This window comes from Gracilinanus agilis, chromosome 5 (assembly GCF_016433145.1).
Source record: "Gracilinanus agilis isolate LMUSP501 chromosome 5, AgileGrace, whole genome shotgun sequence".
In the NCBI taxonomy this organism is placed as follows: Eukaryota; Metazoa; Chordata; class Mammalia; order Didelphimorphia; family Didelphidae; genus Gracilinanus; species Gracilinanus agilis.
Window position 1 is genome coordinate 252,874,175 of NC_058134.1, and position 12,743 is coordinate 252,886,917.

Sequence of the window (12,743 nt, forward strand, 5' to 3'; positions counted from 1 at the left end):
TTTAGTGGGATTTTGTATTGTGAATTTTTATTGAGATAAGAAGGATGGTGATATTTTCATTTACCTTTTTAATAATCTCTGAGACGTTTACTTAAAACAGACAGCAAAATGGGGAGGAGTCTATTTGTAGTAGAGGAAGAGTTGGAAGAGAGGAACATTGAGATTAAAATAAAATTTGAATATGCATTAAGATAGCAATGGGAAATTGTGAGAAAAATTCCACTCTTGATTAATATTCAGATTATACAAGATAATATTGGGCACATGTAAAGCCAGTAATCAAATTCTCAAGATATACTCACTGTGTATAACATCATTCTGGGGAAGTTATCACTCCTTTTCTAGTGAACATAAGAACTAACTTAGAAACAAACAGTGGTGATTTGGTCAAAACAATCTTCTTGAAGAGGCAAATTGCTTTTGAACACTGCTATAGGCTTTAGTACCAAATTTCCAGGTTTCCATGGCTACCAATAGAACTTTTATCACAAAAAGAGGGAAGAAAAAATCAAAATAACCTTGGAAAAAAATCAAAGTCTCCCTTGGAAAAGGGAGGAAATAGATCATAAGACTTGGGTTTGTAGACTTAGAGACGGAAAAGACCTTAGAGGTAACTGAATCCAACCCCCTCATTTTACAGATGAGGAAACAGACTGAAGGAGATTGGACTTGCTCAAGTCACACAGCCAATAATGTTTAAGGAAAAATTTGATACCATGTCCTCCTGATTCCCAATCTAGTATCTTATTGAGGTATCCCCTATACATGTTCTCTTTTGGAAGCAAAAGATAAAATGCATCAAATACTGTAAATGGAATTTCGTTTGGCAAAAAACACGAGCTCTCAAAGCCTGGTTTTGGTGGGGGATCTTTCAGGAGGTTGTACTCTGTATACCCTTATGTGTTGGTATACCCTTTGAGAAAGTTTTCATTGTAATTTTCATATTAAATGCAAAAGCTTAAGGGCTGCTCTAGTATTCCATGGTAAATAAGGGGAGTTTTTTATTTAGTGGGATAGCTGAAAAGGACATTCTGGATATCAAGAGCACATTATAAGCATTCATTTGTTAAATGTCATTAAATGGGCTAGATTCCAATCACAAACATGGGAGAAACATGGCAACTTTGGATTTAAATTATCCTCTTTTTTTTTTCACCTTCCAAAACTTCAGTTCTTTTTATTTTAATATATTGTCAGCAGCAAGATTTTTCCCTAATCATATGCAACAGTGGTTTCCAACATTTTTCAAAGACCATTGAGTCTTGAATTCTCTCCCTCCCTTTCCTCTCCCCCAGCCCCACTCTCATAGAGATGATGAGCAATCACATAGATTTTATATATATAACCATGTAAAACATTTCCCCATATTAATCCTTTTGTGGAAGGAAACTCAAATAGGAAAAAAAATTAAGAAAGAGTTTGCTTTGGTCTGGATTCAGATTCAATTATTTTTCTCTGGAAGTGGGTGGAATTTTTTATCATGAGTCCTTTAGGATAGTTTTGGATCACTGTATTACTAAGGTATTATATACAGTTGATTATTGTAGATTATGCCTATTCTCTTGGTTCTGCTTATTTCACTCTGTTTCAGTTCATGTAAGTCTTTCCAAGTTTTTTAATGAAATTTTTGCTTGTCATTTCTTATAGCACAATAGTATTCCATTGCAATCACATACTGTAACTTATTCAGCCATTCCCCAATTGATGCACATCTCTTCACTTTCCAAATCTTTGCCCCCACAAAAACAAACAAAAACACATACCTATTTTGAATACTTTTGTATATATAATTACTTCCCCTTTTTATTTTTTTATTTCCTTGGGATGCAAACCTAATAATGGTATTGCTGGGTCAAAGGGTGGGTACTCTTTTATAATCCTTTGGGCAAAGGTACAAATTGCTCTCCTGAACGCCTGAATCAATTCTCAACTCCTCCCAAAATGCATTCCTGTCCCAGCTTTCCCATATATCCTTCAAGTTTTGTAATTTCATTTTCTGTCATATGGCCAATCTGATAAGTGTTTGGTGGTATCTCAGAATTTTTAAATTTGTATTTCTCTAAATAATACTGATTTAGAGCATTTTATGTATGACTATAGAGAGCTTTATTTACTTTGTCTAAGAACTGCCTGTTCATCTCCTCTGACCATTTCTCATATGGGGAATGATTTGTATTGTTATATATTCAAGTCATTTCTCTACATATTTGAGAAATGAGGTCTTTAATAGATTTGTAAAAAATTTCTGCACCATTATGATGACTGTGTATTACTTTTCATCCCACTTACCCATTTAGTTTCTGACCTTCACTTCTCCTAATATGCCCTCTTTTCTATAAACCCCACTGCTTTCTCTTATTCTCCTCTCCTCCTACTTTCCTGTAGGGTAAGATAGCTTACTCTACCTAGTTGATTGTGTATATTCTTCACTCCTTGAGCCATTTCTGATGAAAGTAAGATTTGCATGCTCTCCTCCTCATTTCCTTCATCTCCCTCTCTGCTATGAATGTACTTTCATGCCTCTCTTATGTGCAATAACTTATCTTATTCTATTTTCCCTTCCCCCTCTTCCCAATGCATTTCTCTTTCTTATGCCTTAATTTAATTTTTATATCATTCTGTCATATTCTGCTTATACCCCCTCTCTATGTATATTTCTAACTGCCCTAAAAATTATAAAATTCTTTGGTGTTATAAGTATCATCTCCTGATGTAGGGATATATGCAGTTCAACTTTATTCAATGTCTTTTGATTTCTCTTTCCTGTTTATCTTTTTATGATTGTTTTGAGCCTTGTAACAGAGTCAAAATTTCCATTCATTTTTAGTCTTTTTTTCTTATTATTTTTAATTTTTTTATTTAAATATTTTTCCATGGTTACATGACTCATGTTCTTTTTCTCTACTTTTCTCTCCCCTCTCCTAGAGTCAACAAGCAATTCCACATGTATTATCACTCAATAATTATTTCCATATCATTCATTTTTGTAATAAATTAATCTTTTAAAAACCAAAACCCCACATCCTATACCCATATAAATAAGTGATAAATCAAATGTTTTTATTCTGCGTTTCTACCCAAACAGTTCTTTCTCTCAATATGGATATCAGATATAGTCTATTCATTAGGAATGTTTGAAAGTCACCTACTTCTTTGAATATCCATTTTATTCTCTCAAGGATGATGCTGTTTTAGTAGGTAAATAATTCTTGGTTGAATTCCTAGCTCCTTTGCCCTCTGGAATATCATATTCCAGGAGCTCCTATCCTTTAATGTAGAAGTTACTAGGTTTTGTGTTATCCTATGACTCCATGATATTTGAATGGTTGCTCTTTGACTGCTTGCAATATTTTCTCCTTGACCTGGAAGTTTTAGAATTTAGATATAATATTCCTTGGAGTTATCTTTTTTGGAATCTTTTTTGGGAGGTCATCAATGGATTCTTTCCATTTCTATTTTGATCTCTGGTTCTAGAATATCAGGGCAGTTTTCCTTGATGATTTCTTGAAAGATGGTTTCAGGTAATCTAATAATTCTTAAATTATCTTTCCAGGACTTATTTTCCCAATAAATTGTTTTTTTTCCCATAAGATATTCCACATTTTCTTCCATTTTTTCATTCTTTTGACTTTGTTTATTTCTTGTTGTCACATAGAGACAGTTCTAATTTTTAAGATGTGATTTTCTTGAGTGAGCTTTTATATCTCCTTTTCCGTCTGGCCAATTCTACTTTGTAAAGAGTTCTTTTCTTCAGAGAATTTTTGTACCTCTTTTCCCGAATGGCCAGTTCTATATTTCAAGAATTTTTTTTCTTCAGTGGATCTTTGTATATCTTTTTCCATTTTGACAATTCTGCTTTTTAAAAAGTTCTTCTCTTCTTTGGATTTTTGTGCCTCTTTTACTAATTGGCCTACTTTGTTTTTAAAAGATCTTCATTTCTTCAGTACATTTTTGTGCTTTCTTAACCAAGGTGCTGACTCTTTTTTTTCCCCCCACAATTTTCCTGTATCACTCTCATTTCTTTTCCCAATTTCTCTTCTACCTCTTATATTTGTTTTTTAAAATTGTTTTTGGTCTCTTCCAGTAATTATTTTTGATCTTAAAAGCAATTTATATTTTTCTTAGATGCTTTGGATGCAGCAGTACTGAATTTGTTGTCTTCGTAGTTTGAGTCTACCCTATTACCAAAATAACTTTCTAAGTTGAATCAATTATTTTGTTATTTGCCCATTTTCCTGCTTTTCTTCTTTTCTTTTAGTTTAAAATACTGTTAACAGGAGGCTCTGTAACTGTGATGAAAGTTGCACTTTTCTAACTTCAAAATTTTTTTGTGTAGGTGCCTTCAGAGCTGGCACTGGGGATTTATCTGCTTTCAGATCTTCCAAGGTGGTACAATGTAAGTTATGATGTGTTTAATACTCTCTTAGCCTGTGCTTGGGTCTGTGAATAATCCTGAGCAATCTTTTACCCCTTGGAACTGTGACCAGGGTCCCCTGCTCCTTTGTGGCTGCAAGTGCTGGTCTATACTAGTACTCTTCCTTAGCCTGCACTGTGCCCCAGGTCTTGGTTCTGCATATGGGCAATGTGACAAGAGTCTTGCACAAAGAGCCAGCAAAGGGATCCTTATTATCACCTTCTGAACAGTTGTCTGATCCCTCTTAACATTTGTGGCTAAGAGTTCCAGAAGCCTTAGCTGTTTCTTCAGCTGCACCCAAGGCTTGTTGCCTCTGTGGGGCTGCCCTGTTGCTGTACTCTATCTCCACCCAGGTGTACTCAATCTCTTGTGCCAGCCTTCTAAGATGTTTTGGCTGGAAAATGACTTTACCTTGTCTTTCTGAGGGTTAGGCTGCTCCAGAACTCATTTTGAGGAGTTATATCATTGCTTTTTTGAAGGGTAATTTGGTAGGTATCAGATAGGTCCCTGTATCTTCTTTGCCATCTTGGCTCTGCCCCCAGCAGCAATATTTTCAAGTAAAATATGCCTTATGTTGGGCTGCCTTATTATTTTCATACTTCTCCCCAACAAAATATAACTGTTGGGGTTCTTATTGACATATAAATGTTCAGCATATGAAATTACTATATTTTGAACTAATTATCTCTGTGAGAAATGCATATAGAAGTAGAAAGTCATCTTAAAGTGGCAAGAAATTAAGAATGCTGGCAGGCAGAGTTCCCTTTCTGAGAAGCAGACCAAAATACTTGAGGCATGAATTTCAATTTCCAAGTTTTACAAAAGGGAGAGTCAAGTATAAATGGTGACACTATAATAAGAGTACACATGGGTCATATCTACCAAAATATTTAATGAAATGGTTTCCTGTCATTGGAGCATAAGAGAATTGGCTGCCACACTGAGACAGCTAAGTGTACAGAAGAAGGGCTTATACTGCTTTAGTGTGCTGTAAATGAAGATAAATACCCACTTTATAGAAGGTGACTATCATTTAATTAGGGGAGGAGATTAGCAGAACCTCTAATTCTGTTTTTGCTGATCTCACTGAAACTTTAATTGTGCTATTAAACATTTTCTACCATTTAAACAGTAGTTTGTCCCATGCCCATGAATAACTTTTTCCACTCTCCTCAAAGACACCATAGGCCAAAACTCCCTTTTTTGGTTACCATTCCCCTTTATAAAGTGTTTCCTCCATTAGAGTATGAGATCTTTTATATAACACAGTGTTTTTAAAAGTAACGTATATATTCACCTCCAAGGAAAGAATTGATAAAGTATGAATGCAGATCAAAGCATACCATTTCCCACAATATTTTCTTCATGTTTTTAAAAAATCTGTATTTTCTTCCAAAACATGACCAAGATAAAAAATATGTTCAGAATGATAGCACATGATTACCCAATATTGAATTGTTTAACATCTCAAGGAGGGGGAGAGAAATTGTAAAACTCAAAATTTTAGAAAACTAATGTTAAAAAATTGTCATTAGTTATAACTGAGGTAAATAAATTTTTAAAGAAGTAAACTAATAAAGTTTCACATTTTCACACAATCATTTTCTTTTCTATTTATATACAGAAATGCTCTCTCTTGTTTTGGGATATTTGTTAAATTCATAATGAAAATATAAAACTTAGAATATTAACTCTTTGAGATAGGAACTTTCTTATTTTCTATATTTATATCCTCAGCCTTGCAGAGTACTTGGTATACATTAAGTGTCTAACCAATGCTTTTTCATTCTCTCATTGATTTATTCACCTAGTTTGGGGTTGGATCAAAAGAAAATAATCCTAGAAACATAGATTTTTTTTTAAGCTGGCAAATACCTTAGAAGCTATCAAGTCCATTCTTGTCATCCCAACCATAATTTTTAACAAATGAGGAAACTAAGGCACAGGGTGGTTAAACTACATACTCAGGGTTATAAAACTCACAAATATCTGAGGCAAAATTTGGATCCGGGTCCTTCTTCCTGGGCCCAACCCACTGTATCATTCTACTTCTAATAAAATAATATATGAAAGGGAATATGGCATGATAGATCAGAGTTGGGAAGAAACAGGGTCCAAAAGTTGATTCTGAATTATACTAACTGGGTGAGTATAAGTAAGACATTTAATTTCTTAAGACACCAGGCAACTCTGAAACTTAAATTACAAATGAGTTACCCCTTTGTGTTAGTAGAGAGTGTTGGTATATTTTAGAACTTCATCCAAGAATGAAATCACAGACATGGACCAAAAAAAAAATTACCTTGCCCTTTAAGATTTAAAACATACTTTCTTCGAAATAGTTCTATGGGATGTAAATATCACCTCCATTTTGTAGATTGGTCATCAAAATCCAAAATAAATTAAACAAATTGAATCTTAGCAGAGCCAGGCTCCACACCCATACTTAGCAAAGTATCACATACAATGAGTGCTCATAACAACCTTCCATTTATAATTTTTGATGCATTTTTCTCTTCCACTTCAGAGAGAGAACATGGCATAATGGAATAAGGAAGACCTGTATTCAAATCCTACTTCTAATGTATATATTGATCCTGAGCAAGTTATTAACACTCTTATTGCCCCAGGCAGCTCTGGAAGATTCTAACTTGAAGAGGAAAGTGACAGTGTTCTCTAGCAGAAAATGTTGCCTCAGCCAGGAGTTCCTTAGACCTGTGAAATCACAGGTCTAGACATATTCCTATCCTTATTCTTGTTCACCTTTAGGAAAAGAATTTGTGCGGTATTCTTTAATACCTCTTCAATGGCACCAGCTGAAATCCGGTGACCTGCCACATTGATTACATCATCAACTCGAGACATTACATACAAATAGCCATCTTCATCCATGTAACCAGCATCCATGGTATCATAGTATCCCTGTAAACACAACATCCACACAGATATATTTTAGCTTTCATGTAGTTAAATAATAGCTTAATTGTTAAATTTAGGACATTATAAAACAGAAAAGAAATGGTTGTACCAAATATTAGATGTTATGAGGCTACTGAATTTTGTTTAAAAATTATTTGCAAAGCTTGCCAGATATTTTGTCCTCAAATCTAGTTACAAATTTAAAGTTTCTTATGTATACCTAAGTTAAGAATTAAACACTGAGCAACAAAGTTTATGAACCCAATTTCTTTTCTTAATGGAAAAGTATTGTCTCAATATCTATTAGTAGCACACAGTGCTTGATTGGCAGATATCTTCTTGATTTAAAATTAGATTTTTTTCTATGTTAATATTTGAAAGGTATCACAAAGTTTAATCTATTCTTGTTCTACCCTGAAGCCAGCAGACAGTAAATCAACTGAGCTAGAATTGCTTCAAGTAAAATCTCAGCAATAGACTCTGTCTTTTCTCTGACAACTATCTTCCCCAAGTTTAAAGAAATAGAAAGTTAGCTATGAAGCAGTAGTTCCTATTTTCAATAATTCAATCCCAGTCTTTCACATTTTATCAATCAAATTACACAGTGTTTCCCTCTACAAAATAACTAAAAGAAGAAATAAGATTAAATACAAGTAAACTTGTTTAGATCCAAGAAAGAACTTCTTTATTGTGGAAAAGAAAGAAAAGATGGTTCAGTTCTAAAACAAGTTGGATATGAGGATAGTGGAACCTCCAACCACATGAATGGTTAAAATTAAGATAAATGTCAACTCAGCCAGTGCTAAATAACATATGGGGCAATTCACATTCCTGCAAGAATGCAACAACATTGAATAGTCTTTTAAACCTCTTTTCTGGTCCAAGATTTTAAGGACAATTTATTCCTGGCTTTTTCTTGTATGAACAAGTTTGACAAGGCAGCAAAGTCATCTAAAACTGTATCAGAAAAGTTCTTACTGGAAACTTCTCAAAATACAAATGCTTGAATGCTTCTTGGTTTTTCCAGAGGCCCGAAAATGCTCCTGGTGGAAGAGGCAACCTTAGAAGAAAATACAGAGAAGTTAGCATTCGGTAGGTGAGATTGAATGAAAACCTATACAGGCAGACTGATTAGAGAACATATCATTAATGAGATGGACAACAGATATTTGGTAGAAAATAGGTGCATTTCTCTTAAGTCTCCAAATCTACTGCCAAGCTGACTACACATCCTCAAACCACTGAGAATCAGAGATCATAGCACCATAGATTTAGAATTGGAAGGAATCTTAGAAGTCATTTAATCTAATACTTTTTTTAATGTTGAAGAAACCGAGGTCTAGACAGCTTATTTAGGATTACAGATTTCAGAGTTAGAGCTGGAAAGACTCCTAGTTCATCTAGGCTAATTCTATCATTTTATAGATGATTTTACATTTTCTGTATGAGGAAACTAATGACTTATCTAAGGTCATACATGTAGCTAGGAGAAGAGTTGGAATTTGAACCAAAGTGTAAGGACAATTGTTCTTTTGTGATCTATGTATATTTGGCCCATTTTTATGCTGAGAAATCATTGGATTATTAGCAACAGTAACAAAATTAAAATTAAAATAAGGGGGCTTGAAGCTGTGGTTAGTAATGGAAAGTAAAACCACTTTCCTGGACTACATCCTAAAATGGTAGTTACAGTGTTGGAAGGGACCTTAGAGGTCATAAAAAGAATTAACTGTTTCTGTTCACATGGGTGTTCTCTGGTACTTTTATAACTTTGGGTTTGTGAAGGAAGAGGACAAGAGGGACCCCAAAGCTGTTCCAGGTTTTGGAAAAGGAAATTTCTCACAAATCTAAGTGCTTTTGTTCAAAAGCCACTAATAATCTTTGGCTTATTCCATGGCAGACAAATGTGACACGTACAACCAAATGCCCTGTCAGTTGTTCTTATCTCCTCTTGGCCTATTTGATTTAATTATTATTTACTTTCTGTTGGTGCCAAGAAAAAAGACACAGTTCCTCCTGTAGCTCACGTAGTCTTTATCTTTCCCTCTATAGCATTTAGGTAGTGAAGTCCTAAAGTAGAAATTGGCTCCACCAATGTAGCTTGGTGTAACCTATGGTTACACAGCTGAATATATCAGAAGCAAACTTTAAACCAGATTTTCTTGATTCAAAGGCTAACTCTTCATCCATTCTGCTACAGTATTTCTCATGACAGGAAGGAAGGAAGGAAGAAGGAAGGAAAGGAAAGGAGGGAGGCAACAAAAGTGGGATGCTGGAATTTAGAGTCCTGGGGAGCAGATTCTATAGTGAAATTGAACTGTGGGGGGCTGAATGCATTTATTTTGAATGTAAACTTTATGCCAAAGGGGACTGCCCCCAATTGACTTTTTGTCAACACCCTAGCAATCATTAGTTTTGTTCTCTTTCTCTTTTATTTCCCTCTCATCCCCAAATTAATTTTAATTTCCTCTTAGAAACTGCAATATTATATGTACCTCTATTTAAAGATTTTTAGAAATATATGTTGGTTGTGTGTACTGATTCATAGGGGAAACTAGGCATGTAAATCTGGGCAATTTCTACATGCTCATTTTCCAATGGAATCACAGGGGGGATTGTATAATTAGAATCTTCTCCCCAGGACTCTAAATCCCAGCATCCCACTTTCATTCTCACGTTACGTCCTTACATTTTGGAGATAAAGTTTGTGTGTGACCCTTCCCCTCTCTCTCTTCTCCCCTAATTATGCTGGAAAAGTGGGCTTTATGTCAGGCAGGAGAATCTACACATGTGGCTTTACTTTTTGTTAGATAATTAGGCTTGAACTTCTCTTTCTTTTAGTTTTATTTTCTTTCTACTTCAAGTGATTATTAATAAATTTCATACAATACAATTCTTGGAGTTTTGGATATTAACTTTAATCTTACAGCATATAAAATGCACAATGTTACAAAGCTAATTTATGATAGTGCTAATAGTATGACCCAAGTGTATTTGCTCCAAAGCCCAGGTTTTTTCCACAGTATCACAGATACCAAATCCTGTTTCCCTATTTAGATCATAACTACCTTCAGATCAAAGGCTACATCTTAAGTCTCCTTAAACTCCTCATCACCTCGGACAATATACTGTTTATCTCTGGAATGTAAAACTTCCTTCTGCACCTTGACTTTGTAAGAATCCTTTCTTTCCTTTGAGCAAAGTTCAGGTGCCCCTTCCTACAAGATGCCTCTTCTGATTCCCCTCCCCAGCTCTCAAGGGTTTTATCCTCTTAAAATTACATTACGTTACTTTGCAAAAACATTATAATGATTTATGAATCTACAGTGATTTACTAATCCTGCATCCTGGAAGAATCTAATCTCTTTAAGGGAGGGGACCATTTTCATTTTGGTTTTTGTAACTCTTGAACAGTGTCTAGAACATAAGCCATTTAATAAATACTGGTTGACCTGAATATTTTTTTGGTAAATGATTGCCAAAAGAATGCATAAAGGCACAGCAAGGTGACTTAGTAGAGACAAACCTAGAGATGGGAGGTCTTGGTTTCAAATTTAGCCTCAAACACTTCCTATCTGTGTGAACCTGGGCAAGTCATTTAACCCCAATTGTCTAGCCTTTGCCACTCTTCTGCCTTGGAACTGATATTTAGAATTGATTCTAAGATGAAAAGTAAGGGTTTTAAATTAAATTAAATTAAAAGAATACATGGAATTCTCATACTGACTATCCAGTATTTAAAAAAATAAATTATTAAAGATAAACCATTTTATTGACCACTTGAACAAAGTGTCATGGTTTGGAAAACATCATGACAGTGAGATCAATGATATGCTTTAAAGATAATAAAGCTGTAGTATTTTGCCTGATCTTCTCAGCAATTCTATATGGGTGATACTGTGGATTTTTTCAAAAACTTTAAAATGTATGCATGACTTTATGGGTGTGAGAATTCCCTACATTTAGGCTATCTGCAAATCATCCATACCTTCCCATTTTGTGTGATTCTTGACTAATCCTCCTACTTTAGGGCAGATAGTCCTATCCAATGGAACTCTTCTCATTCTCTTGATATTGCATAGAGATCTGCAACCTCAGAATCTTCTTGGACTCCCCACTAACTTCTGGGCTCCAAAATTACAATCATATGCCAAACCTTAACAGTTCTATTTTTACAACATCTTGCATGCTTTCCTTTCTTTCTACTCAAAATCACTTCATCATTTTTCAATGTTGACTATTAAACTAAACTATTAAAATAGTTGGTAGCAATGCTTCTACTCTCTAGAAGGTAAACAGGAAGATGATATAAGCAATTACTTAGAAGAGGAAGAAGTCAGTAACTACTGCCCACATACTTCCTTTTCTCTTCTAAGATACAGATGAAAAAGGTTAGTTCTTGTATGAAAGGAAGCCTTGATGAAAACAAGAGAGGAGGACATTTGTATTTTTACAGATGATTTTCTACAGCAGGTCTCATTTTCACAATCACACTGAGTGAGAGGTAGAGAGTTTAAGATTCTATTAAACTCATAATCTAATGATTTCAGAAAACTATATTGAGCTGGTAGAGGATTAAAATTAAAGAGTTTTCTCCAACAACATGCCATCCATCTTTGTATTAAAATTCATACAAAAGATCCTGATAAAGAAATATAGTCCCCTATGAATGACAGTCTCCATTAAATAACTACAGGAATGACTGTAGCATGGAATTAATTCTCATTAATGTCAAGCAAAGCATAAAACAAAAAGTCATATTCTTGTTGATGGTGTTCACTAGGTCACATAAGAATCTTGATGAAAAATTCAATCAACAGAAAAGTTTCCCTATAAAAGGCAAGGCCCTCCAAATGCTTCCATTGCTTTGCAACCTAGAAAGTATTACATAGCCTCCTTGAAAGACATCCAAAAGCTCTTGACTCAGTAATCCACCGAGGAAAATATGAGATGAGGAATGTTTAATGAGCAGATTATAACCTGAAGTTTGATGTGCATCTCATTGAGTTACAACATAAAATCCAAATCTCTTAGACAGGCACTCTACAATGAGCAAGACTCAAAGTTGAATTGGAGCATAGTGAGATGGAGTCCATTTGAAAACCTGTGTGGTCTTTTGGATAATCTCAAGCTGCATCTCTTTGAAAACTTTCATCTTTTTAATATCAAAATTGCTAGATATCAAGACATTATGGAACACTGTGACTGTATAAGAAGAATCTAACTTCAGGTGACTAAGCAGATAAGGTCACAATATGGTATCTGCCACATGTTACTAATAATGACTTGAATTCAAGAAATATATTAAAGATATCATTTTAATCTGACAAGAAGCTAGTCTAAAAGGCTGAGAATGATGGATTACAGGGTGATAACTCAAATTCTGCACTGTGTAATAACAAAACCTAGC

At 34.5% G+C, this 12,743-nt stretch overlaps 1 protein-coding gene across 1 annotated transcript in view; it reads right to left on the bottom strand.

The window, feature by feature from the left end:
* The window catches only part of ACSS3 (acyl-CoA synthetase short chain family member 3), a 248,451-nt gene that overhangs the window by 11,555 nt on the left and 224,153 nt on the right, over positions 1–12,743 (bottom strand). The window contains exons 11-12 of the mRNA XM_044679177.1: positions 8,312–8,393; positions 7,214–7,336 (exon numbers count right to left, since the gene is read on the bottom strand). Of these exons, the coding sequence (XP_044535112.1) occupies positions 7,214–7,336; positions 8,312–8,393 (205 nt within the window). The remainder of the gene's footprint in view (positions 1–7,213; positions 7,337–8,311; positions 8,394–12,743) is intronic.